Source organism: Callorhinus ursinus, unplaced genomic scaffold (genome assembly GCF_003265705.2).
Source record: "Callorhinus ursinus isolate GAN/ISIS: 27379988/994484 unplaced genomic scaffold, GSC_fseal_2.0 scaffold26, whole genome shotgun sequence".
Lineage (NCBI taxonomy): Eukaryota > Metazoa > Chordata > Mammalia > Carnivora > Otariidae > Callorhinus > Callorhinus ursinus.
In genome coordinates this window covers 7,972,488-7,999,053 of record NW_027397088.1, presented here as the reverse complement: position 1 = coordinate 7,999,053, position 26,566 = coordinate 7,972,488, and the positions used below count along the sequence as shown (strand labels likewise).

At 49.5% G+C, this 26,566-nt stretch overlaps 1 protein-coding gene across 12 annotated transcripts in view; it reads right to left on the bottom strand.

Annotated features, from left to right (window-relative positions):
• Positions 1 to 26,566, bottom strand: part of RREB1 (ras responsive element binding protein 1) — a 176,070-nt gene that overhangs the window by 25,488 nt on the left and 124,016 nt on the right. For all 12 annotated transcript variants that reach the window (XR_012373820.1, XM_025891259.2, XM_073877553.1 and 9 more), the window contains 2 exons: positions 11,071 to 11,215; positions 10,384 to 10,517 (listed from right to left, as the gene is read on the bottom strand). Coding sequence is in view for 11 of the 12 variants with exons in the window: in XM_025891259.2 (XP_025747044.2) it covers positions 10,384 to 10,517; positions 11,071 to 11,215 (279 nt within the window). In the remaining variant the exon portion in view is untranslated. The remainder of the gene's footprint in view (positions 1 to 10,383; positions 10,518 to 11,070; positions 11,216 to 26,566) is intronic.

Genomic DNA, 26,566 nt, shown 5'->3' with positions numbered 1-26,566 from the left:
AGGGGAAAGAGCTGAGTTGCCCGCCGTGTGCGTTCCCGGCTATAGCCGTTCCGCCGTCTTGCCCCAGCCCCTACTGTAAACAAGTGTTCCTTCCACGGTCCACTTAGTGCCACCGTTCTCGCATTTCTGTGCTCTTTGTGGGTGGTTCCGTGGTCTGAGATGGGCTCCAAGCACAGCACCAAAGCGCTGCCTCCCCTGCGTGAGCTCGAAGAGCTGTGATGTGCCTGATGGTGGAACGTGCATATGTCTCACAAGCTTTGTTCAGGCACGAGTTAACAGTGCTGGGGGCTGGGAGTTCCCGGTCCTCGAGTCGGTGCTATTTATTAAGTACGATTTCTTTAAGCAGAAACAAACATAAAACCAGGGTCTGTTATTGATTAGTTGATGAAAAGGTAAGCAGAGGCTCTCAAGCAACTAACCTTGTGTTTCCTCTAGGAGCCACGGTTTAATATTCACTAATTCTGTGTTGGCTGCAATCTTTGAGAACAGAATGACTGGGAATAACGGTAAGCGACTGCACATTCACTCCCCAAGGGCTTACGCTGGAATCTCACTGCACTGAGAGAAGATCCAGGTCTGGGTCACTGCATGGATCATACTTTTTTTTTTAAAGATTTTTATTTGAGCAAGAGAGCACAAGCAGGGGGAGCGGCAGGCAGAGCGAGAAGCAGACTCCCCGCTGAGCAGGGAGCTCGATGCGGGGCTCGATCCCAGGACCCCAAGATCATCACCTGAGCCGAAGGCAGATGCTTAACCAACTGAGGCACCCAGGTGCCCCTGGGAAGAAAAGTTCTCTTATTTTTCTCCTGTACCCTAGAGACCTTTTGAATACCTTTCCTGAGTCTATTGCACAGCCTGTTGGCTATGAATACTCAATGTGAGGGGTGTCACAAGTGGGTTTTCTAAAAGGGAGGACAGGGTCTCATAATATGGCAATTAGAGCTGACTGCAGCATGAATTTTTAATGACACCGAGTTTTCTTCACTTCTAACAGGTCTATCCGCCCCCTTCCCCCATTCTCTCGATCACCTTCAAGCCCCTCCCGTTTCTGGCATCTAGGACAGTTTCACACATAATAGGTGCTCAGTAAACACAAGGCTGAATTAACCAGCACAAACCACAAGCTCCGTGTCCCCCATGGAAGGCAGCTGGGGAGCGGTGTGGGACACGCTCGGGGACCAGAGACAGTGGGAGGGGAAGTGGAGGTTGTGCAATCTTGGACAACTTATTTCATCTGTATTTTGATTGCCTGCGGGACAAAATTTCCCACACAGGCCTGACACAGGAATCGCTCCCTCCATGACCTTCTAGTATACTATAGCGAGAATTAAGTGACAGGTCCTCAAATCTGTGGACACCTGATATCCCAGGCCTGGGAGAGCTCTTCCCCATCCTCCTCTGAGCCCCTGACTGCTCTCTCCTCTGTAACATGGGGATTGTCAGAGTTACTGTCAGTGAAAGAGAATAAAATGCCTGGAAAACTGCAAGGTGCTACTCCAAACTTAACCATGACCATATACTGCTAGGAACAAAACCACCAGGAATAGCCCGTTTCCTGGCCACGATAGCAAACATGAAAATGCAGGGAAAATGAATTTTAATTTCAAAAGGATGTGTTCTCTCTCTTCATTCTCAAGAACTTTACCACTGTCCCCACTGCTTCTGTTTAATCCTTGAGACTCATGGGAGAAATGCATGTTCTTCCTGGTCACCCACTGTCCTGCACCACCTGCTTCCCCCCCACCCACCCCTGCCACCACCCCTGCTCCTGGGGCCACAGCTCAGAAGAGAAGTGTATGCCATCCCAGCCTGCACATGCACTCAGAGCCTTCTAATAAAATTTAAATAAGGCCCAGAGCCACAACTTCACGCCTCTCCAATTCATGGGATTCAATCGATGCGCTCCTATTTCACTTCTGAAAAGATACAGAATGTCATCTCATAAGCTGCTCAAAAGTGGCAGAGGGGGAAAAAAACACACAAAAAAACCAAAAAAAAAAAAAACAAAAAAAAAAACCTGCTTTGAAACCAGAAGCACATTGTGGGGATGGTTAAAAGGAAGAAAATGAAACCCCACAGAAAAACACTGCTTGCCATCTCCCGCTCGGCACCTGTTGGCAGACCTTAAATAAAACCAGTGTGGAAAACCGTCACACAGAAACATTTGGACAGGCCTTTGTCAGCCAGAGACACTCCGGTTCAACCAGCCTTCCCAAGGCCCCAGGAAGAACACTCTGCAACTGTTTCTAAAGAGCTCTTCAGGGACAATGGAGACCATTGTCACTCTGTGGGCAAAGCTGCTCGCTGCGGGCTCTGATCTGCGGGTGTTTGCTAACCTCCCTTGGGCTTGTCAGTCTTCATGAAGACCATAGCCATGGGTCGGGTGGGCCCCACAACTCTCCCCTCACATCCCCGGCTTGCGGGATGTCTCCATCCTGCCCTGGACGCCACTCCAGGAACTCACGGACGGTACCACTGCAGAACATGCCGAAGGAGCAGGACTGCACTTTGGAAGTCGTAGGACCGCGGAGCGCTGGAGGACGATTTCATCTTGCCTGTGATTTGGACAGTGTGCCAGAGGGAAAGCTTACAAACTCAAGAGATTGCTTTCTGATACCGCAGCAATGCAAGAGGAGGGCAACTTTTCCAAATGGAGAACTTCAATGTCAGTAAGATCAACGCATTTGGGGGAAAGTGTAAGTAGCGAATCCTAGTCACAGGATTTACAGATGCCAATAGAATTCTTCTAAAAACAAAACTTTTTTTCTTTTTACATCACATTCTGAAATAAATTACTCTAAGGAAAACAAAAACTCATCAGTGGGAAACACTCCAAAGACAAGGTGAGGTTACGTATCAAACAGGGATGAATGCTAATATGGACATTCGGCCCATCCTCAACTTACAAACACACACCTGTGTATGTGTGAACTCCAAATCACTCTGCTCACAGAAATAGTGTTTCTGGACTCCAAGACAGTTCACCAAGGCCTGGTTCACCCAGAAAACACCTGAATTCCAGCACATGTCAGCAAATGCTTCTATCAGAAAGAAAACTTAATTGAGAATCCTGGAGATCATACCATTCCCCACTCCCCACCATGTGACATCCCAGCCTCCCGCAGGGCTGCTCGGTCACGGTGGCTCCTATTACCGGGGCTGGGGCTCTGCAGTTGTGGTAGGGCTGGGTGGGAAGGCAGGAGGTATAGTTTCGGGGCATGCAGTCAGGGCTGTCCTAACAGCAGAAGGCCGAAGCAGCTGTCTGCAGCTTATCTGCTCCGCGCCCCCCCGCCCCGCCTCCCTTAGCACCACTTGCACTGTCACCGAAGGGGTATGGGTAGGTGTGAAGCACAGATAGGAGAGGGCCAGGGTGGGGAGTCTTAGGGGAGGGAAATACCTCCCAGCAGTATGCAGGGGGGTGAGCCAAGTTTCCACTGTGGCCCCTGGGGGCTGGAGGGACATACCACGAACACAGAGAGCCTTCAATATATCAACTTTATCCACAGCCCTTCCTGTCCTGCAGAAATTAAGCAAATAAGCAAAATCACACAGCAGACTGGCCCTAGATTTGACGTGGGCTGGCCTGGTAGAGAAGCCCAATTCTCACAGGTGAAGTGACCTGCATGGGTCCCGAAGCCACAGCTCAGCCTCTGCCTCCAGCTGTCACAGGCCCGTGGACAGTGAGGCGCGGGCTGGAAGAAGCCAACTCCAGCAGGTCAAGGAGATAATTCTCCTTCCTTAGCTGAGGGCTCTGTCCTTTCAATTCTCAAAGGACTTGAGTGACAATGAATGATCTTATCCATCCCAGATCCACTAGTCTTAAAAAAGACAAAAGTTAAAATTTTAAAGTCATGAATTGAAGATGGACACCTCCCACAGCGCACCTGTGACAATGAGACAGGGCACCATGATAACAGTTCTTTTATAAGCCATGCCCTTGTGAGAAGATGCTGCATCCTTCTGACTGATTTCTTCAAAGAAAACTATATAACCCTGATCTGGGGTAGAAATGTGATAAATGTGCTCTTACGGTCTGAGCAGTCTGTGTAGGGGGTGAGGGTCCAAGAGGAAGCCTGACACAAAGCCAGCAGTTTGAAGGCTCATAGGAGAGCGAACAGTTACCCTATCAGGAATAACTGTCACCATCCGGGACACCAGCCCTAAAATAAAGAATGTGTCCCCACCAACCAGAGTGGGTTTTCCAAATAGCCTTCCCAAAGTGCCTACGATGGGAAGGAAGCCTACAAACACATCCAAGACTGAGAGTCAAGCCAAGGTAAATTTGAAGGCAAAGTTACTAGCAGTGGGGTTTACCGAAGTGGAGAGCAAGACCACCAAGAAGCTTTAAAACAAAAAACAGAAACCTTGCAGCTAAACGAATTTGGGGATTAGCTCCTCCCAGTGCTCACTACAGTAATACTGTATTCATCTGGTGACCTCAGCTCTCCAGAACAGGAAGAAAACTCTGAAGTCCACAGAAAAGCTTAAGAGCAGGTCGAAGAGATAACCAGCGCCTCCCCACCAGGTGCCTCACCTTTATGGCAATATCACATCCACCATGATGGCAGTTAAGGGGCAGGGGACCTCCATCAAGAAAGGGTTTTTATATAAAGTGTGTGTGTGTGTGTGTGTGTGTGCATGTATGTATTTTTCCCCCTATGCTAAACATATTTAATTTTTGAAAGGCTGCTCTGGCAAATTTCAAACATTAGGAAACATTTCTTTAGAAACTCCAGTTTCCCCAACCATCCAAGGAAAATGATGCGTGGCTCTGCTCTTTAAAGCTAGCCAGTCCCTTCCAGCTTCTAACTATCCAGAGTTCACAGCTGGATTACAAGGATTACAAAATGCAGTAGGTAGGACTCAAACCAAATTTAAATAGTCATTCAGCTTCCCAACCTTTACAAAAGCAGAACTAGATGAAAGGGGTGCTCTATGACAATGAGGACTCAAGGGCAGACTGCTTTCATGTTCTCTTGTCAAATACACAGTACCTGGTAGAAGGCCCTGAATGTGACGCCTCAGTTTCCTTGGAATGGGCTACCCATCCAAGGACTGGACTGCCCCCTTCCTCCTCACCACAGTCCACAAATGCATTTTCCAGACAGGGAACCAGCCTCGGCTGGCCCGGGGGCCAGGGACACACACGCTAGGCGGCAGGCTGGGATGGAGCTGGCCGACTTAACTCCCACTCCGTGACGCCCCAGCTCCTTCTCCAACCCAGGGCACATTCTTAATGGCCAGACACCGGACAGTGGCTCACCTGGGAGCCTTCCCTGCCCCTCACATTCTCTGGGCAGCCAGAGGGCCCGGCCCCTGTCATCAGAACCTGGGAGATACCTTGCCGAGAAAGCTGAGCTCACCCTGGCTATTTCCTTGAGATACTGAATTTCTTGCCCATTACAGTGTTTTAATCGAGACACTGACATTCCTTTTTTAAAGGGATTTCATGCTTCATTTTTTCCTGCTCTGTCTCCAGAGGCAAAAAGGGGTAAGTGCAAACAACCTCTCCGCAGAGCCCCACCCGGTTCAGACATTCCTGCCCTGGTGCCCACCCTCCCCACCCTCCCCTCCCATCCCAGCCAGAGAACTGACATCCAACAGCTGCACTAATCTCTCCCAGTTGCTGGGAGCAACAGTGAGGGCCCTGTGACAGGGCTCTGGCCGGTGGCGGGCGGCAGCTTGCCCTCCCCACGCCCAGGAATCTACCAGACTGCACACCGCGTCCCGACACCCTGCCCGACTGTTCAACCAACCAGTGTGGCGTGAAGTCAGGGCAGATCCGAAGCACTTCACGGCGGGCAGGCTGGGGTGAGCGCAGAAGCCGGTGGCCGCCTTGGCTCTCAATAGCCCGAGTCCCAGAGAGGCCCCTCAGGCAGAGGGGAGAAGGGGCATCCTGACAAAGGTGCCTCCAACTTCCACGGTGGCCTGGCAGGTGGGGGGCATCTGTCCCCCCTCCCCCGTCAGCCTCCAGCACCATTTCAAACCTGCCTCCACCTGGCCAAGCCACCGACCCCTGAGACTCTTAAATACAAGATGCTGATGACTGTTTTTTTATACTCTTTCCTTACATTTAAGTGTGGGACCAGTGCCATGCCATGTGAATTAGTCTGAGGGGCTCCCTGCAGGTGATGGGGGTGCGTACGGGGAGGGTGGTACAGCGAAGGGAGCCAAACATTCCTTGGAACACTCGAGAATCCAGAAGAAGGAAGGTTCTGGCACCTTGCTCCACCACCCGGATGAGGGGGTGGCTTTCAGCCGGGCCTGCACGCCTGTAACAGCATTTACCCTCACCGTGCAGGTGTAGGACAGGCCTACCCCCAGCAGGGAGGGTGTACCTCCCAGAGCTCACTCGTGTTCCCCGAGGACTAATTCCTGACCTAGATTCCAGACAACCTTGCTCAGACGGAGGAGAGCCTCCACCTGGAGGAAACTGAAGTACCACCCTGTCCTGTGGAAAACTCAAGGGAAGCTTTACCCTACCCGCTCAGGCTCCCTCTGCTTTGACCACAGGCAACCTGTGCCCTTCCTGGTCCCGAATTTATCCCTTTCGCCTTGTTTTATAACTGCCCATTTCCTTGTTTTCTGACTCGAGGGCCCCATCTCCAACACCACTGTTTTTTTCCTTCAAGTCTGGTCAAGTGCTGGACACACCATCAGCACTCAATCATTTGGATACATTTTAACTGAAATAATTTAAATCTATTACCCGCCCTTCTTGCATCAAGAAGCCATGCGAGACTGGACAATAACTTTTGCTAAAGGCTGCCCTCAGCAGCAGTGCCAGAGCCACGGTAACCAGACGGTTGTCACCCCTCCAGGCCCAGCCCCCCACGAGCCTGAGACAAGTCATTCACACCCAAGCCCGGGGGCCTCACACGCCAGGCTGCTTGCTGCCCCGGCGCCCTCCCTGCCGCAGACGGGCTTGTCTGGGCCTGCGCCTGGGTGATGGGCTCTGCACACCTGAACCGTGGCTGGCTCGAACTCAGAAGGGCCGTGATTGTACCCCACACCCCAAACTGCAAAGACTCTGTCTGCAGCCAGGAATGCAGAACACATCACTGACAGTTTTTATACCGATTATGTGTTGACACTGTATTTTGGTATTAGTGCTATAATGAGCGAAAAAGCATGATCAATCTCGCCTATTTCTTTTTACTTTTTAAAACGTGACCACTAGAAAATTTAAAACACTCTGTCCATCACATCTGATTCCAAATGTCAGCTCTCCGCCAGCCCCCCTTGTGTAGGGGGCTGTGGATTTACCGCGGGTCATGTCACGGCACAAGCATCGCCCAGCACTGAGGGCTAGAGCTGCTCCAAGTGTCTCCCTGCCTTCCTTTTGCTCTGCGCTAACATACGCTTCGTGAACTCGAAACAGGAACGGGGAACAGCCTCAGCATTTACACCAGTTTGGACTTCTCTAACACTTTTTATTAAGGGACAACAGGCGCCTTGCCAGCTTTGGGGATTGGGGGGTGGGGTGTGTGTCAGGGCAGGAGAGCGAGAAGCCAACAGCTGTTTTGAGTTACAAACTTTCTGTTTAAACTGGTAGCATCCCACTGTGGTTCTGCTGCCGCTGGGGTTTGCAAATGGAGTCGGTGTCTATTTTAGCTCTGGGTTAACAAGCAGTCTCTCCCACCAGCTACTGTCACAGTTCACTGTCCGGCTGGGCCCTGCTGGCTCCTGCCTGCCCCCACGGCCTCTTCTGATAGCAGGCTATTACATGGAACAGCAGAGCAGAGAGGAGAAGAGGGAAATTAACTATGTTCTATAATCAAGTCCCTTTGGTTTCCAGATGCAAGCCCCACCCCACATTGCAACAGCCCCTAGGCAGGGGACGGCTGGCTCACCCCCCACAAAAGATGTGCTGCGGGCACAGCATCCAGGGGCTCCAGTGGGGTGGAAGGCTGCCAAAAGGGGCTGAGTCCCCAGCAGGCTACAAAGCTCCTCCCGGAGACCCCTCACCAGACAGAAGGCACTATTCCTGAGTGGGCAAGGAAATCAGGCTGGACTTGAGGTTCAACTTCCTGGTGCATCTGCCTTGTCACAGCCTTGGGGACATGGTAAGTGAATTACCCACTGAAGTGTGCAGAATGGGACAACCGGCGTCCGATGCACAGCCCATCCCTGCCTCGGCATAGCAAGCCCAGCCTGTCCCTGGGGCAGGTGCTCGTCCTGAAGTCCCCGCTCCAGGGGAGCCCACACCCTCATCCAGGCCACCACGTAAGAAGGGGACACTTGGGCTTCCTCTCTCACTGCTATATGCGGTGTTGTGCAAACGTGTGCACCAGCTGCCCAAAAATCTCTCGCCAGAGTCAAATTATTTTCCCTGTAGGATAGGACTCTCTAGAGGGGGGCAAATGGGTTGCTCCTAAGATGGTATTGGATCCTAAAGTATGAAGTGAAATAAAACACACAGTGGAGTTCCGAGATGGGCAGCGCGTTCGCTCTCTGTAGCGCCCGGTCGCGTGGCTGTTTGGAAGGAATGCGGGACAGGGGCTGGGGTCCCACGTGCACTTGCTGGCTCTGCCCACGACTCACCACGTGAAGCCTCACCTCTGTTTGCTTGGGTCCTCAGTTGAGAAAGCTATTTCAATATTCACCACCCACCACAAGCCCACATCCTGGGGATGCTGTGGACGTTCACGAAACCACGAACGTTCCCGAAACCATGAACGTTCCCGAACCTCTCAGGACTAGAGGGTCTGCAAAAGGAAGAGCCAAGTGCTTTTTCCTGGTGGACAGAAGGACAGCTGTTAAGAGACCAACCCCTAGACTATAAGGCCTGAAAAGGAACACGGGGATTATGTGGTCCAGCTCCCCTTCAAGGGTCACAGACAGCCGACCGAGGTCCCATATGAGCAGGACTTCTGACCACCAGCCCATACCCTCTCCTACGCAGCCAGTGGGCAATTTCGAGATGGGGGTGTTATGAAAAGACATTTTGTAGCACTTAAATGGCTCAGCAGTTTAAACTCTTCATAAATTCTTTCCCCTAACGAAAACTGTCAAGCTGATGTGATGAAGTATAATGTTATCTGACACGGCTTTAAGTTAATGTACGGTGAGGCTTTTCCCTTGACACAAAAGTCTTCAGCTGGCTCAGACCTCTTCACTCCCCAGTCACAACCCAACACGTGTCCTGAGGAAGGAAAGCTGGTCCATACATCCGCAAGTCCAACAGGTATCCAGACTCCTACTCCCAAGCTGCCTCCAGAAAGCCTATGCTGCAGGTGTGCATGCGCTCGGCCCTGCTCTGGGAGAAGCTTTAGCCACGCCTTGCAGGACACGACCTTCCCATCATGTTGCTCCCCTGTGGCACCTGGTTGTTCTAAGTGCTTAAAAACCATGGCAGGAACATTTTAAAAGTGGCAGGTCTGGGGCGCCTGGGTGGCTCAGTCGTTAAGCGTCTCCCTTTGGCTCAGGTCATGATCCCGGGGTCCTGGGATCGAGCCCCGCATAGGGCGCCCTGCTCCGCAGGAAGCCTGCTTCTTCCTCTCCCACTGCCCCTGCTTGTGTTCCTTCTCACTGTGTCTCTCTCTGTCAAATAAATAGAATCTTTTAAAAAAAAAGAAGTGGCAAGTCCACCGCAAACGTCCTAAGCCTGTCTGCACGAAGAACACAGAACTTGCTGCCTGATGAGAAAGTTTTGCGAGAAGATGGGGAAGGAAAGCCGAGGGTGCCCCATCCGCAGCCCCGCCCTGAGTGCTGCTGGGGAGTCTGAGCAGCATCCACCATCTCTGCCTGGATAGGAAAGGCCCAGCAAACCCAGAGCCAGCAACCTAGACCAGCAGAACAATCAGCTCTCAACGTTTGCCTGTGATGGGCATCACATGGGGCCGAGTGTCTCGCACGAAGTAGAACTCTTCTTACCCCAAAAGGTTTTTTTTTAGGTTTCTGTGCTACCAGTCCCATCCAGCCGAAACGATGGTGAGTAGCTGGTATGCCCTTCCGTCCCCAACACACACTTGTGCACAGCTAACAATCATCGCTAACAAGCGACACGTCTTGTGTAACAGAAAATGTGCGTGCTGCTCGGAAGCCCCCCGTCATGGGAGACGCCCTGTGCACGGGGCACTCAGGGCAACTGCTCTGGGGGCCTCGCCAGCAGCGAAAAGGAAGCACAGCGAACCTCGGTGAGCACATCCTGTGGCTCTGGCCACTCTCCTCCTTCTCCTGCCACTTGTCAGCCTGGCTTCCCCGCATCATCCTCCTTTCTTAGCTGCCTGGCTTGTCATCAAACCCAAGGCGAATTCCTTTAGCTCAGTTTGGAGGACCAGGGGGGTGGGGGTTGGGGGGCGGTGAGGATCTGTCCTAAGTCCGAGGACCCAGGAATGAAAAAGAGCTTTCCAGAGGACAGGTGCGTTCCCTTTCTCTTACCTTAGTGGATTATCTGAGTGGGTCTCCATGTGGGTCTCCAATCCATACTTGCAAACAAACTCCTTGAAGCATATGGGGCAGTGAAACACTTCATCGACCTTCTCCAAGTCACCTGACTGCCCATCTTCCACCATCTTGGGGGAAAAGAAAAAAGTGAATTCATGAAGGAGGTCTCCCACACGAGTTTGCTTCAGAAGAGAAGCCAATACTCAATATGGATCTACAGGGAGGCCTCCCTCCTGAGGATTAAGGAGGCCACTGACCAGTCTTTCATCCATGCAACAAATCCTCACCGAATGCTTCCATCCATCCACCTTCAACCCAATCATCCCTTTAATCCACGCTTATGGAGCACCTAGTATCTGACAGGGACAGAGAATAATAGAGGAGTCCCTAAGACGTAGGAAGCTTCCACTCCAGGTGGAGAAACCAAAAAGCACAGAGCCAATGCAACAAGCCCCTCATTTCATGGGGCTCAGCGAGGGGGGCCCACAGAGATGTGCACACAGGTACGCTTTCCTGCAGACACCTTGCAAAAACAGTGTGGGGAAAACACAGGTTAAAAGCTTAGGATGGATGTCTGTCAAGTCCCCAGACTGTGAGTATAAAGACTAGAGGTATTTCTGCCAGCAGTCCTGTGGTTAGGCACATCGGCGTGCGGGGGGTTTGGGGGGAGGTGGCGAGAACCTTTTTAGCAGGTGCTGGGTCTTCCTTCTCTGACTCGGCATCATGACTTAGTTTCCTCTTGGAGGACAGCCGCCGGCGCTTCAGTGGGGATGGGGGGGCCGTAGCTGTAGCACTGTTAGGATCCTTCTCATGAATCTTCATATGTCTGGAGAGAACACACATACACACACACACAATGTGATTTGGCAAAAAACTGAGTTGGTTGATTTCTTTTACATTTTTTGTATTATACATGTAGGTGTTGGTACTTGAATTTTCTTTAAGATAGACGGTAGGATTTATACAGTGATTGCTCTCCTTTTAAAGCCTTCTCTGATCTCCCTGAAGCCCTCCATAAAGCTCTCACAAGCGCTATCCAAAAATGTTGCTCAATGCTTTGCTGTGTTGGAAGACATTCATGAACTTCACTGACACTAACGAGATGAAAAAAACCATCTGACTGCGTCTTCTACTTATTCAGACAAAAGGTACTATTTCAGAACACACGATTCTATAAAGAACTCCCAGATACGGCCGGTTCACATATCAAGTAATCACTCTGCATTTACCCCCAGAACCCATCTCGCAAATGCCAGCAGTATGTGTTCCTTCTCCTCTGCTTTCGAAGGCATGCTGAGGGTCAAATCTGAGAAGTGCTAACCCAGCAAATGTCTGGAGTGAACCTAAAACGTTTTCCATGTTGTGCATGGTATTACGCGGATTCATAGACAGTGAGGGTAGCTGAGGCAACGGAATGAACAGGTTGCACGTTGTGACCCTGACGGCTGCAGGGTCAGGAACACACGTGTGAGAAAGCATTACATAGAGTCAGTCTGCCTGCCCCGAAAAGAAAGCTTTATGGGTGACCTCACTTAGGTGGCCTTACTTCATCAAGTTCTAAGGAAACACCCTAAGAACACGGTCCCAAGGCCCGTAAGGAGAGAGAGAGAGAGATTACAGAAAGACAGTCAGTCTCAATTTCCTTCCTTTGTGACATAAAGGGTTTGGTTTTCCTAATGACAATCGTCATCACCATCATCATCTTTGACTGGGGTTACACTGTGCCAGATGTAGGAAAGAAGTCTCAGCCTTTTAGAAAGAGCTCTTTCACTGGATTATCTCACTGGGGAGGCACTTAGGAACGGGGAAAGACGGTGAGGCTTCCAGAAGGAGTCCCGTCACACTTCCAGAAAGAAGCGCAGCTCAGTTCAGCTCCTTCTTTAGAGGGGACGGGCCGGGGATGACAAGGCTGAGAAGCCTGCGAACCACAAGCTGGGGCAGAAATTCAGGCGCGTGGGCCAGTGGTGCAAAGAGATGGCTGAGATAAAGCCTTCCCCCGCCAACAACCCTGCCCCATGCTACCCATGGGTGTGTGGGGGTGAGACCCTGGGTGTCTCCTGTTCTGTTCTACGTACTTCAGGAGGCGGAGGGCCCCCACACTAGCCCTGACCATCTCTTCCCTGGCCCACAGAATGTCAGCTCAGCCATCCACCGGCACGCTGGCTGTGGCCTAGCCCTGGAGGAGGTGGGCCTCAGGCCAAACCTCTGTTCTCTGGGTTGGAGGGCTCGGGGTGGGGAGTGCGGGGGTGGGGGGGGAGGGTCAGTGTGGTGGAGCAGGAAGATCGAAAGGGAGCAAACGCAAAAGAACCACAGACAACCACCATGCCCATGTCCACCTAATTTCTTGCTGAGATTATCCAGATGGATGCTTTATTATTACTTCTTGGTCACCTGAAGCCCCAGGAAAGTTCCTGGGAACCAAGCGCCTCGTTCTAAATATCCCCTTCTATTCCAAGCTAACTGAGATTTAGAGACTACTATCAGTGTTTAGACGGAAAAAGGAAAATGCTAGCAAGTTTCTTTTGATATTTACTGTATCACATATTCCAGTTTTAGAAATGTAAAAAAAAAAAAAATGTTTAAAGCACCTAAGAACTGAGGAAGTACGCAAAGTACTATGGGATGTAAATTAACACCAAACCCTGTCAATAAATCATTCAAAAATTAAGTTAAAGATGAATACCTTCTCTACAGTCGATAGGTGACTCGAGCCCATGAACATGAGGCCACAAATAACCTCAGAGAATACTGGAAATCTGAGACTGACAACCAACCCTAAGCAGCTCACTAGCTCACTTCAAGCTACGCCTTTTCTATCATAGGATCCGCATTTTTACAAAGCGATGCTTTTATTATCTAGTTCTGGAATGTGTGACCGAAGCTGTTTCCACAGAGCAGAGGATGAGGAAGGACAACAGCGAGCACACAGAGAGAACCTGGTGGGAAGTTTACAGATTCTCATTTCTACTCTGCAGACGAGGCCACGCCAAGTGTGGAGAGGCTGACACGCCCGGGGCCTACACGGCCACGACAGACCCAGGTGTGCCCACTGCGGAGCCTGGGCTTTCCCCCCAGGCTGCTTCCTAAGGCCAAGCCTATGATCTACGTTCTGGAACCTCAGGGCTCCAGCCTGACCTTGGACACTTCCTCTCTGAGTGACTGTAGTCCAAGGCCTAGCACTTGGTACCAAGCTCTAGCCAGACATCAAGAGAATGAAAGAGATCATTGCCCGCCCCCAGTCCTGCCTCTTATTCTGAAAAACTGGGGCTGCCCTTGAGCTGCATCGTTGCTAAAGGCAGGAAAAGAAGACCAGATCAAAGCAGTCTCAAAGGGCTTGGTGGCACACTCGTCAACCCACTCCAGTTCTCTGACTGAGGCCTTTGGAGCCTCAGGTTCAAAGCTCCAGCGTGCTCCCTTCTGGGGTTCAATCTCTGGTTGCTGGCCAAGACATAGGGAGTTTCCAATCTCTTCGGCAACATGGTGACCAACAGCTGCAGGCTCATGAACTCAACTCAGTCAAGAGTTCAGCTGCCAGGGTCTGGGAGCCTCAGCCGTTTCTTAAGTTGGATGTGATCTGTAGTTGAGATTCCGTCTAACCTGACCCCTTCCCTTCTTCCCGGGGCTCCAACAGTAGGAGTGACAACATTAACTGTCCACTTCCTCCCGAACGCTCACAGGAAGTGGGGCGTGTCACCAAAATGAGCCAGTAATGGCCTCTTCCTCACAGAGTGTGGCCCAAAGCAGACAGGGGGGCTGGCGGGGAGGGCAATTCTAGGTCTCTTCTTTAGAAGGCTTGGGTCTGTTTTTCTCTCAGGTTTTATTTCAAGGACAAATGCTTCTCGTTTCCATGTACCCTAAGAACCAGTAAACTACGAGCCTCAGAACTGGCAGGGAGTTGAGATGCTAGCCAGCCTCCCCCTCAGCACACCAGACAGATCGGCATTTCATGATGCTTCAACACTTTTCCATTTGCAACGATGCTAAATATTAAAACCATCTTTCCCATGTTGAGCCAAAAATCCCATCCTTCCTTTAAATGTCTATCTGTCCTCGGGGGCAACGTCGAATCAAGTCTACATTCTCTCCTAGACAGCAGCTCTTCAATTAATTCAAGAGGACTACTGTGTTTCTTGAAAGTTTCTCTTCCCCAAACTGGACAACTCCGGCTCCTCCAGCCAGACCCCCGCAGGCTCTGCTCTCAATGCTGCTGAATTATACTGGTCACTCCTAACCTTGGGATGTGCCCCGGTGTGATATCCTTTCTGCCATGCTGGATCAGAAGCAGCAGCAATCTGGGTGTGGCCTGAGGGTGCAAGGCACAGGACCGGGGCGACCACCTCTGCAGGTGGCGTAAACAGAGCTGGGGTTCCCGCGTGTGTGTTCAACAGTGATGTCACACCCTCAGTTCCAACTAAGATCCCCGTGACTTCTTCACTCCAACTGCCATCGAGCCCCATCTCCTCTACTCTACACTTGAGCACTTTCCAACTTTTCATCTGCCAGACTGGCAGGGATGAGAAATGAGCAGAGTTGGTGTGGCTCTCACACTGGTGATGGGAGTAAAAATGGTAATGACCTTTCTGCAATGCGGCTGAGCAACAGGGAGCAGAATTTTAAGTATGTGTGCCCTTTACCCCAGTAATTCCACTTCCAGAAATTTGTCTTGAAGATTAAGAGTTGAACAAATGTGCAAGCATTTACGCACAAGGACTGAGGTACCTTTATAACTCAGGGATGGATAACGCTGTAAAAAACACCCACGACGACAGCATTTTCAACCGGCTAGTCTTAATATTTTAAACTGATACCTCCCTGATTTCCCTCTGGCCCCGCTACCGTGCCTTCTCTACCCCACGGCCAGACTGAGCTTCTAAAACACAGCTCACCTCATACCACTGCCCCGCTCACAGGCCTCTCTGACAGTTCCCTTCCTAGAACTGAATCTGGCCTCGGCCTATTTCTCAGGCTTCATTTGTTGGCGCCCTATCCTGATCTCAAGGCCCTTGCTGACATACTGGTTCTCTCTGGGAGAGAGGACCCAGGGCTGGTACACTTGCTGTCCCTTCTGGCTCGGCTGCTCTACCTCAGGACCCCTAGGGCTGGTGCCGGCCATTCAAGCTCCACGGCAAGTGTCCCACCGCACTCACGCAGAGGCTCCCAAGCCCACCACCCTGCTTTACCTTCCTCACAGAACATACCAGAAACGGAAAATACTGTGTATTTCAATTATTTGTCTCCTTGGCCTCAATCCAAAATAAGTTTCATCACGGCCTTGTTTCTCTCGTTCTCTGCACAGGCCCTTGGTGGCACATACTAGGTAGCGGATAAGTATCTGCCAAATGGCTGAATGGCCGGACAGATGAATGCATGAAGGACATGCAGAAAACGTGTCCACTTGCACTATCACTCCAACCATGTCCTCAGCCTCCAAGAAGCCTCATAATTAATGCCCTTACTAGGGTTTAATGTGAGCAAACTCGATAGGAGATTGTAAACAGTGCTGTGGTAAAGGCGCTTTAGTGAAAAACACCAAAGGATGAAAACTGAGGACCCATGTGAATTTCTCCCGTTATTGGTACGAATCTGTGTTCATGCATTCAAAACTCCACCTACAGTCACAGTAAGCTGCTTTTGGCACAAAATTCTAGAATTTTCCTTCAGAGGCATGTCACTTCAATCGTAGAAATCCTACCACACCATGGTCTAAGGAAGGAATGTTATCAGAACTCTTTGAGGATTCAAGTGAAGTTTTCTCCCATTTGTAACACCAGGGCTGGGGGCGGGGTGGGGGGGGGGGAAGAGGTTTCTATGGTAATGAACAAAAACAAATATTGCAGATGTTTTTTAAAGTAGAAAAAAAAATCTAAATTCGAGTACTTTTTAGTACTGATAGGGGCCTGCTTTGAATTTTGGCATGGATGCTGGTTTTCAACTCAAATTTTCCTCTTGTAAATGTAATCCTTTATTTTCTAAAATGTAAAAAGACCCAGTTTAGCTATGGTGGGCTGTTCGTAAGAATACCGAACGCATCACAGCTAAACAAATACATCTTGTACAAGAGCTGAACGCTAATCTAGTAACTCAGCAGAGACAGACCAATTCCTAAGGCATACCCCTTTCTTCCTCCCTGAACTGCCTCACCTCCAGCTCTCCAAATACAGGACCTTTCTGCTCACCTTTCTTCGGTATGTAAGTCTACAGATTTGGAAATGAAGGTAAACTCTTTACCACTCGAGCACTGGCTTGCTCAGAGAAGCAAGTGGGGATTTGGTTAGATGACAAAGCAAATTTGGGTGGGACGATGGTGTAATAAAAAGACCATGTGATGGCAGTGAAGTCTTGCGGGCGATCTTGAGCACTGAGACAGTGTAGATATATTCCAGTTCTACCATTCAGCACCCAGGGAGATACCACAAGTTACCCAGACTACCTCACCTTCAGTTTCCACATGTGTAAAATGGGGACCAAACTGCCAGTCTCAAGCCATGGTCCTCAGACCAGAAGCAATGGCACCAGCCAGGAGCTTGTCACAAACGCCAGTTCCTAGGCCTGCAGACTCAGAGACTTGGGGCCAGGGCCCAGCACCCCAGGTTTCCACAAGCCCTCCAGGTGACACTCATGTGTGCTCAGGTGTGAGAACCGGTAGATCACAGTTCACTTCTTCAACTCTTCATCCTGGTCACAGGTTCGGTGAACCACCTGACAGGAATGTCACCATTTTGGGGATAGAGCATTACACCATTCCCAGGCTCACACTGCATTATACCTGCAGACCCTGTACAAGTTTATTGGACATAAATACATAACCAAAATAGTGACGAAATTTAACATCCTCAAAATTATTTTGGGGGTCAAATCCTTTGGACAACTCTCAACAAGTTTAAAGGATCACCCACTGGAAGGTGTCCTCGTGGCACGTCTCAAACACCGTTCACGTTCTTCCATAGCTACTTTACCCCATTTACCTGAGAAGGTCAAAGTTCAGGCAAGATCTAGACCCTTCTGGTATATTTGCTAACTTCTGCTTAATTTTTTCATAGGTTTTATTAACCCAGGAGCTGAATAATTTGATCCTCTGAGCGAACAGCATCATAAGGAAGGTCACTCTTTCAGCACATAGGACACAAAACATACACAAACAGAACTCAGCCCTGCTTGGGGGGGTGGGGTGTGCGCCAAACTGAAGCCGACAGGCTCCAACAGGTTTCTGCAGCCTGATGATAGATCTATCCCCATTCCTACCGGTGCTCGCTTTGCTTTTCCAACAAAGTCTTGTGATAGCCGAAAGAGGGGATGAATCAGACTAACAAGCATCACTGCTCCACAACCTACATTTTGGGCCAAAGAAAAGTCAGCCTCCAGAAAGATTCCTGTCGGTCTCTGTAACAGATGGCCAGGGCAGGGGTTTTGAGGGTGGAGAGCTGTGAGTGATGCCTGCAAGTCCATCCGGGCCTGTGCCAGCACCTGAGGGGCGGGGAGGGCAGTGAAGACAGAGGTGGACGAGGGACCAGGGAGGGGCTGGTAAGGTTTCAAGCATCCGACTCCCAGGGTGGTTGCACCTCTGAGCTCAGAGCCACCTTCTAGTAATTCGGGTGTTGTTCAGGCTCAGTCATGCCGATCCAGAAGGCAAGTCACACCAGCTGTGCCTGGGTGTGGAGGAAAGTCTGACAGCGATGGATGGAAGCAGCCTCGCTGACTGAAAACAGCACTCTCAGAAAACTCCAGAAGTCAGCCTCCGGTGGGGCGTGTGCCTCAGAGAGGTGTTTCCCCACTGTCCTCAGGCTGGCTGTGGGGACACCTACTGCAGGCTGCTCCCAGAGCTCTCAGGATGCTTCTGCTCAAGTGCTCCCATACTGCGTGCACGCGCGCACGCACGCACACACACACACACACACACACACACCCGCAGCCAGCGACATTCCACGTCCTCGGACGTGGGTGGCGTGACCTGCAGATGCTACAACAGAGGGAGGTTTGCACCTGAGTCCTCATGCGAGCTTTACTCCTCCTGCAGTTGCCTCCGCTCGGGGGCAAAAAGATGAGCGTGCTGACTTCAAAGACCATATCCCCTGTCAGCTTTTCTCCACAAACTCCTCTTCCCCTGCAAGAAGTGGGGAGACGCATCCCAACGGCACGGAACGTCTCTCCTCCTGTGGACTGCAGCCTGGCACGCCAGTGGTGCCGGTGTAGGCATAAATGGGAACAGTATGGAAAGTCAAGGAACCTTAATTGAAAGTAGGAGATACCAGGAGTCCGGGTTCATGTTGCTCATGACAGTTGCCTGTGAAGTTTCTACCTCTCCACTGCTCCTCAGCCCACAGCTGACTCAGGGGTACAGTCCTGGCTGACCCCCATTTCTGCTCTGCTGTCTCTGGGCTCCCCTGCAGTGGTGGAGAAGGCACTTTCTTCTCCATCCTGCTCTCATGCAAAATCCTAGTACAAACACTTCCTCCCGGATGGACAGAGCTGGGTTACGATGCCTAAGGAGTAGGTTTCCCTCGAAGGCCACTATCTCTCCGCCATCCTTCAGGGAGGAGAAAGGCAACCTTCTGGCTACTACAATCCTTTCCCCCTACCTTCCACACTGATACTGGAAGCCGCTGACCTCAGAACAGAATCGAGGTACGACATTCTCCAGTTATTGACGGTTTACTTGGAAAACAGAGGGCCCTTCACGGCTCATTCTAAAGCTCCTTTCCCTAGCGTTCAAATACACTGTAGGGGAGCTTGGCAGTTGGCCCATGTCAATAAATATCAACCTTTGGAAAATCCTTATTCTAGACCCTGTTCCTAAACAGGTTCTTTGGATCAGTACACCTTAAACCCCCTTGTACTTTTCCTTTCCTTTGCCTGCCCTTGTTTTGCTAAAATAGTTTATTTGTTAGAACATTCTCTATACGTTATTTGGCTCCCTGGATTCCTGTGTATAATACCCACAAAGACACACAGTACATATTTCCATATAAAATCACCGATTCCTAAAAAACAAACAAAAGACCTCAGAGGCTGAATGTGCTGACCTCTCTCTCACCCAGAGAGAACTCTCATTCACGCAGAGCTGAAACTGGCCTGCCTGGGCTGTCCCTGTGTTAAACCAGGAAACGGTAAGTAGAAAGTTACCACTTTCCCACCTGATGGTCCCTTAGATCTTTTAGGGCAGCCACCACGTTGTAATGGACTCTTCCCCTTGTCTGGGCTAACCACCCTCCATTTCTCAACCCTCCTAGACAGCCCAAGGTCCCAATCCCAGGAGAGACTCCCTATCTGCGGCCTTTGGTGATGGAGCCCATCTGAAGTTGACATTCCTGGAGTGCAGCCTGGAGCCATTAGCTCTGAGGGAAGCAATCACCACCCACCCCCACCCCACCCCGCAGATGATGCCTTTCTGCAGCGAACGGCTAAAAATCTACAGTCAAGCCAATCCCCAGTCCTGACCGTCATGGTAGACTTGAAAGGTGGTCACCAGACCCTTCTCTCACTTCAGCCCGGAAGGGAGTTAGCTTTAGCTTTCTTTCTTAAAGATGGTAGCACCTAGCTATTCACATCCGTTTTCTTTTTGCAGAGGAGGAAGAGATGACTATCTCCATAATAAGGCAGTACCAACTCACTGCTGGCTAATCCTCAGCCTCTTCCAAAAGAGGAACAGGAAATGCTTAGGCTGAGCTGTTCACGATGGCCCGCCACATGCCACAGAGGGAAATGGAAGGTGTGGGTGGTGGGTACAGAGAAGGAGCATGGGGAAAAGGCAAGTCACCACCACTATGGGGACACCATTTGTATTCTTCAGGGGCCAGGGGGAAACAGCCGAGAAGGAAAGGGGGACCAAGATCACGTTGTGTCCAATGTGAGAGGGAAAGAAAAGATGAACATAAGTGAACCCAAGGAGAACGATCACCTGCAAAACCCAGCTAGGCAAGAGAGCCCCTTCTCCGTGAAGGCATTGGTTCCTGATCACCTTGCACCTCCAATGGGATGAATGTGGTACACACGGGCCTCTGCTTGCCAGAGGTGACCCAAAACGCCAAACGACGTGCTGCAAGGGAGAGTGGAACACCGCTCTACTCACAGGAGCCCAGCTTCCAGTAACCTGTGACATCGCACATCTCCATTTTCCCGCCTGTAAAACTGCAACAGTCCTCTCGAGTGAGCGGGGTTATATAAGCACGAAGAGTAAGAATTAAGTGCTGACACTACACACCAATACCTATTATGCAACCGAATCTCTCGTGTAAGGAAATACAAAATCTCTCCTGACTTGAAGACCAACAAGCTATCAAACCTAAGCCCCGAAGGCAGCCAAGGAGAAAGGCCCTTTGGCACACACTCATGCCCAGGGCAGGTGAGCGGGGATTCGGTGTGATAAATTCCTATGCTAAGCTGTGCTGCTTGTTCACTTTTTAGTGGGGGGTGGGGTTCGGTGGGAGACAGAATTTGCTGCTAATCACCTTCCTTAACAAATGAGAAAAACGTTGACACTGAGTGGGCACGTTTCGATGTTTGCTAGCACCGGCTTGTTCAGCCCAAACAGGTTGGACAGGTTGAATATTTAAACAAAGGTGGAAAAATGCAAGGTATAAAGCACGAGGTGCAGAGCTGCAGGTTGAAGTCTGTGATCTAACGATGGCAGGCAGGCCCGCTCTCCTCCCCCCGCTCCCTCCTTACTTTGCTACTTTGATATTATAGAACTAAGTGGGAAGCATGCTCAGGATCTGTTCGTAGCTGTTGGGACATCAGCAGAGGGCAGGGTGGGAGAGGAGCAGGGCACGCGGCGGGGTCCAGAGCAGAGGTGGGCCCTTCGCTCCTCATTCGACCCCCAGCAAACACATACCTTACCTTCGGTGACCTCATCTCTAGCTCTCACAATTGCCAGGCCATTCAAGTGTGGGCAAGCACGGATGCTCCAGAATTTGATGCCATTCACCACTTTTACCTGGTGCAACTGAGCTTTCAAAATATTTCAAGGAGATAGGTCAAAAATCCCACGGTGCCTGCATTCAAAGGAAACTTCTTTTGCGTCTGCTCAAATCTCCAAAACCAAATACCACCTCTGCCAAAATAGGAGCAAACCTAAATTATGAACATTAGCATCCAGCTGGCTGAACGACGGTGAACTCCTTAATTATGAAGCGGATCATAAATTTAAGAAATGGGGACAAGATAAAAAAGGTTTTCACATCCCCGCACTTGCAGACTTTTGGTCTGCCCTCTTTGGTACAACCGAACTTGACCTGGTCCTCAGGAGAAAAACGCTGACTAAAAAGTGAGCACCAGCCGCGAGTACTTTTTTCAAATATCCTTTCAAAAAAATAAGCTACGCTCATTGTTAAGGGGTATTAGAAAAGAAAAAACAAACACAAAGTAGAAAGGAAAATGTTTTAGAGAATGTCAGTCAAACATAAAACAGGCTTTGCAAGGGACGGTCAATTGAAATGGGTCTACTTTCAGCTTTGCTATTTTCTTAGGTTTTTTACTTTATTTGAAGAATAAAATTCTGTGACAAATCACTCTGGCCTGCAGTGGTAGCCTTCTGCTATTTGCAGATTTCCAAAATGTAAAAGAATTCTGAAAAGAACCACAGACTCTCATCAAATAGTATAAATGCAAATACACACACACACCCCAGAAAAACACCACAAAACAAGCAATCCCCCCCCCCCAAAAGAAGGGTTCACATAATCATGGGGATTTGCACAATTCAGAAAAGAAAATTCAGGCCTATGACACACAGCTGGCTCTCCAAAATACCCCTCTCAGACTGTCAGGTTCTTAGATGGCAGCTTGTGGTACCCTCCTGGTTGAAGGTCACAGTCTCTTTTCTTGGTTTGGTAAACACACATGCTTATGAGCATGCAGAAGGAACTGGGGGGGGGGGTTAAGTTTCCTAAGAGAGAAGAGGAAGGAAGGGAACCACAATTTGTCGAACATTTATGTGAGCCAGGGGCTTGGGTATTTATTACAGCATTTAATACTCATGATAACAAACTCGAGAGCAGAACATTGCCCCATTAAAGATGAAGAAACAGAGGTGCTCTCTGCCATTCTGCGGAGCATCCTTTATCGACACCAGCCAGAGAGGAAGGAAGAGCTCTCAGAGGACGCACAGAGAGGATGCCTTTATACAAACCACTACTGTATTTAAAATAAAGGCACACAGGTTTCACTTTCAGCTGATGAGATGTAAAGAAAGGGCTAAGGGCATTTAAATATAATCACACAATAAACTTACCTGCTGAAAGCTTAATAATGCTACCGGGGGAAACTGGGAAGTCAGACAATTTGCTGTGATACATAGATTTGTCAATGTTGACGCTCAAGGGGAAAATCTTGGGCCTCTTAATGATGTGGACTCTCAAAGAAAATGAAAAGCATATTAAGAGGCATGATCAGGGAATGGGGTGTTACATTTATGTGATTTTTTCTTTTCTAGTTAAAAAGAAAAATGTTGCAACCTGGTTCAAGAAAAGCTTTCCAGACTATACTCAAAGCAGGTCTGATTATTTCAGTACCCATAGTACTAAGACAGATGAAAACTGCCTCGATACCCAAGTACTACCATCATGAAACTGCCAGATAGTCACCGAACACCACCAAATGTAAGTGGTCCTGTGTCCAGCACAGATCACACTTCCCATTATGCTGGACTGTGCACACACCATTAAACTCTCCGCAAACCCCTCAACCACCTTTGTAGAGAGCTACACGCATGGTCACAGAACATTTATCATCTTCTAAGTGGGACTGAATGTGTTAAGATTTCTAAACATCCCCTGAAGAGATTTTCTTCTGATTTGTCTTTCCCTCAAGGAAAAGATACTTAATGGTAAATAACGGAAACGTCATTACATAATCATTTTCCCCCCTTCTTTCCTTCATTTTAGAGAAGGGGGGAGGGGCAGAAAGAGACTCTTAGGCAGGCTCCACGCCCAACAGGGCTTGATCCCACAACCCCGAGAGATCACAACTTGAGCCAAAATCAAGGGTTGGATGCTCAACTGACTGAGCCACCCAGGTGCCCCATTTCCTACTTTTTAATAGAAAAAAAATTCACATAGTCCTGAGTAGGGTGACCCCCAGATTTTTATCCTACAAATTATTTCTTCCCATGGGACCAGATACCTTTCTTCTTTCATAGGAATAGGTCAGGGAAGTGCACACCTGGTGATTAAGACTTCTTTCAAGATTTGACTAGCTGAACCTCTGAGTGCCCACCTCCACTCTGGAGAAACAGCAAGTCCCAAAACTAGTTCTAGGGTGTCCTCAGAAACTCATTATTACCATGACCGAAGTTCACAGGGCCCTTCCTCTTGCTGGGCTCTGAGGGTAAAGAAGTGACTGTCCCCTTCCAAGACACTGTCCTACCCCTGCTCCTTCTGTCCTTAAATGCTGGCCACCTGTTCAGATACCCAAGTTCACTTGTGCATGCCAAGGGCTGGCTCCGCCTAAGCATCTGAGAGTAGTGTGCTAAATTCAGAGCCTCTGTGGTCTCATTTGTCATGGAGCAGGTCACATTTCTGCGCAGCGAACGTTTTCTTCCAGCATCATGGGAACACATAAGCCTCTGTTCCTGAAGACTGTCCACTATCCAGTGGCATCCTTGGGGTCTATGTCTCCTGTACTTAGCAACAGCAAAAGTCATGCCTGCTGCAGTAGGAAAGCAAGCCGGTGCCAAAACAACTAGATGACGTTCCGGGGATTTCCCTGCCTCATGTTCGTCCTTCCACGAAACAGCCAACAGGACCACACAACCCTGCTCTTTGGAGAATGAATGGCGAAGCCAGTTAGGAAAGCCTGCTCCTGCCAGGGTCTTCAGCGTGTCTGAAACGGAATGCGTACTCCACAGCTCTCTTTGTAGCTTAAAGGTCTATAGTTTGTAAAATCAGGAGCAAAGTGGAAATTAATTTCCTATTTTCCCAAGGCAGTTACGGTCTGGCAAAAGAAAGACACCCATCTCAGAGTAAGATTTCTTCCAAAGGAGATCTGTTTCAATCTACTCTTTCAAATATCATCACTTCTTCATAGCTCTGAAGTCCAGCGCTTTCTGGAAAGTTTTGCAAATTGCAAAGCTCAATGCCCTTTTTCCTACATTGAGCTCTCCCAGCGGGCGTGCTCTGGCTCAGTTTCCCAAGTTTGTTTTGGAAGACAAGCACCGCTCAATCCAAATTTTCAACGTGGGAGCAACTGATAAAGAGTTCTGGGAAGTTAAAAGCTGGAGCCACGGTGATATTTCCGTGATACATGTTTTGCACTTGATGCAGCCTATTATTCTGCCTGGGAACTCGGCTGTGGTCAGAGCAGTTTGGGATGAAGGATTTCCAAACCTCAAAAACACAGGAGTCCGCACACAGGGAAGTGGCAGCTTGAACAACCGTACCAGATCTGGTAACAGATCGAGAAAACCTTTTTGCTTGGGTGCTGAGGGTCCTCTCCTACGACTAAGATAAAGGAAACTCTACAGAAAAGATTTGAGTTGCCTTATAAACAGAGATAACTACTGCATCCTCATGAGATGACTAACGGGCCCAAGGAAAGAGACAGAGTTGCTTCATAAAGTGGGTGATGACAGAGTACCTCATTGTCAGTTAAGAACCACCTGAAAATGAAAAAGATCTAGTTCCTGGGGTCTGGGTTGCAAGATGTATGCAGCAACAGGAGTGTGGGGCGAAGCCCAGATCCGCCCCCTACAACATGCTGCTCGACAGTAAATACCAGGAAGGCAAGGCTTATCTGGAAGAATGTGCACACCCAGAGACAGACATCACCTCTGCACGTGCAGATGTCCTTCAGAGCAGCAGCGCTGAGCAGGAGGCCCAAGGAAGGTGACCTATGTGTTCCTAAGTGACACTGTGTGCCGGACCAGCCTTGTGGAATCAACCCTTGGGGAAATGGCTCTAGAAAGCCACACCACAGGGAATCATGTACTAGCAGGGGAGAAAGGGAAGGTCAGAACCTGACATGGGCACACAAAGGGAGGGCCTGGAACACGTTGTCAACAAGACAGAATGGGACACGGGGGTGGTGTGCATGCCCAGGATGCACAGGGTCTCTGATCACCCAACCAGTGAGCTCCTGGCTCTCCTTGATCCCAGCCAGTGCCACAGACCTGGGGAAGCAGCAGCAGTGGAAGGAAAATGAGAAAGGAGGAGAAAGAGAAGAAGAACTTCCGTCTTGAGCGGCAAACTCACAGTCAACCGACTTCCTTCCATGCTCTAAAAACCCAGTGAGGATGCAGCTCATTAGAACTTGGGTTTTCACAGTTCTTTTTAAAAAATTCCTGCACATACACGTCCCAGGGCTCTGGCCCCTGATTAATGAAACACAGGTATGTGCTTAGGAGAGATCACAGCTCACCATTCGAGTCTCAGGTTCTGGAACAGATCCACCGGGACAAATAAATCTAACTCCAGGGGCGCCTGTGGCTCAGTCGGTTAAGCGTCTGCCTTCGGCTCAGGGTCCTGGGATTGAGCCCCACGTCGGGCTCCTTGCTCAGCAGGGAGCCTGCTTCTCTTTCTCCCTCTGCCTGCCTCTCTGCCTACTTGTGCTTTCTCTCTCTGTCAAATAAATAAATAAAATCTTAAAAAAAAAAAAAATCTCACTCCACTCTCTCCAGCACATTTTTGTATGTGCTTTCACATTTTTATAATTTTTTTTCAAAAGTATAGTTTCACCAAGAAATGGAGGTGGTAATGATTGTAAATGCTTAACAAAAATTGCTCTTTTAAGTCATTATTTGCAATTTTCTGCAGAAAAGGCAAAGTCAGTGTAGTGTGATAAAAGCAAAACTCCTAATGGTTATTCAGATTACCAGATTTAGTATAGTAAAAAGAAAACAAAAGTAAAAGCAACCTCTTGATTTATTTTCTGGTATTACAGGAATGTTTACTTGGTATACTGTCCCTCAGTGGCATATTCCATAGTAATCCTGGTGACCGCTGATTTAAGAAATGTTCTCCTAAGTGCTTCGCATGTTTTAATTCATGAATCCCCGCAATGCTGCCACAACACTGGTCAGGTACCACTTCTTTCTACAGATGGAAGTAACCAAGACACAGAGAGGTCAAACAACTTCTTTAGGGTCACACAGCTAGGAGTAGAACACGGCTCACCGATTATCACAAGGGTGCTTTCAGGGCTAACAATACAAACTCAGAAACACCCCCTACCTAGGACATTTCCAAGG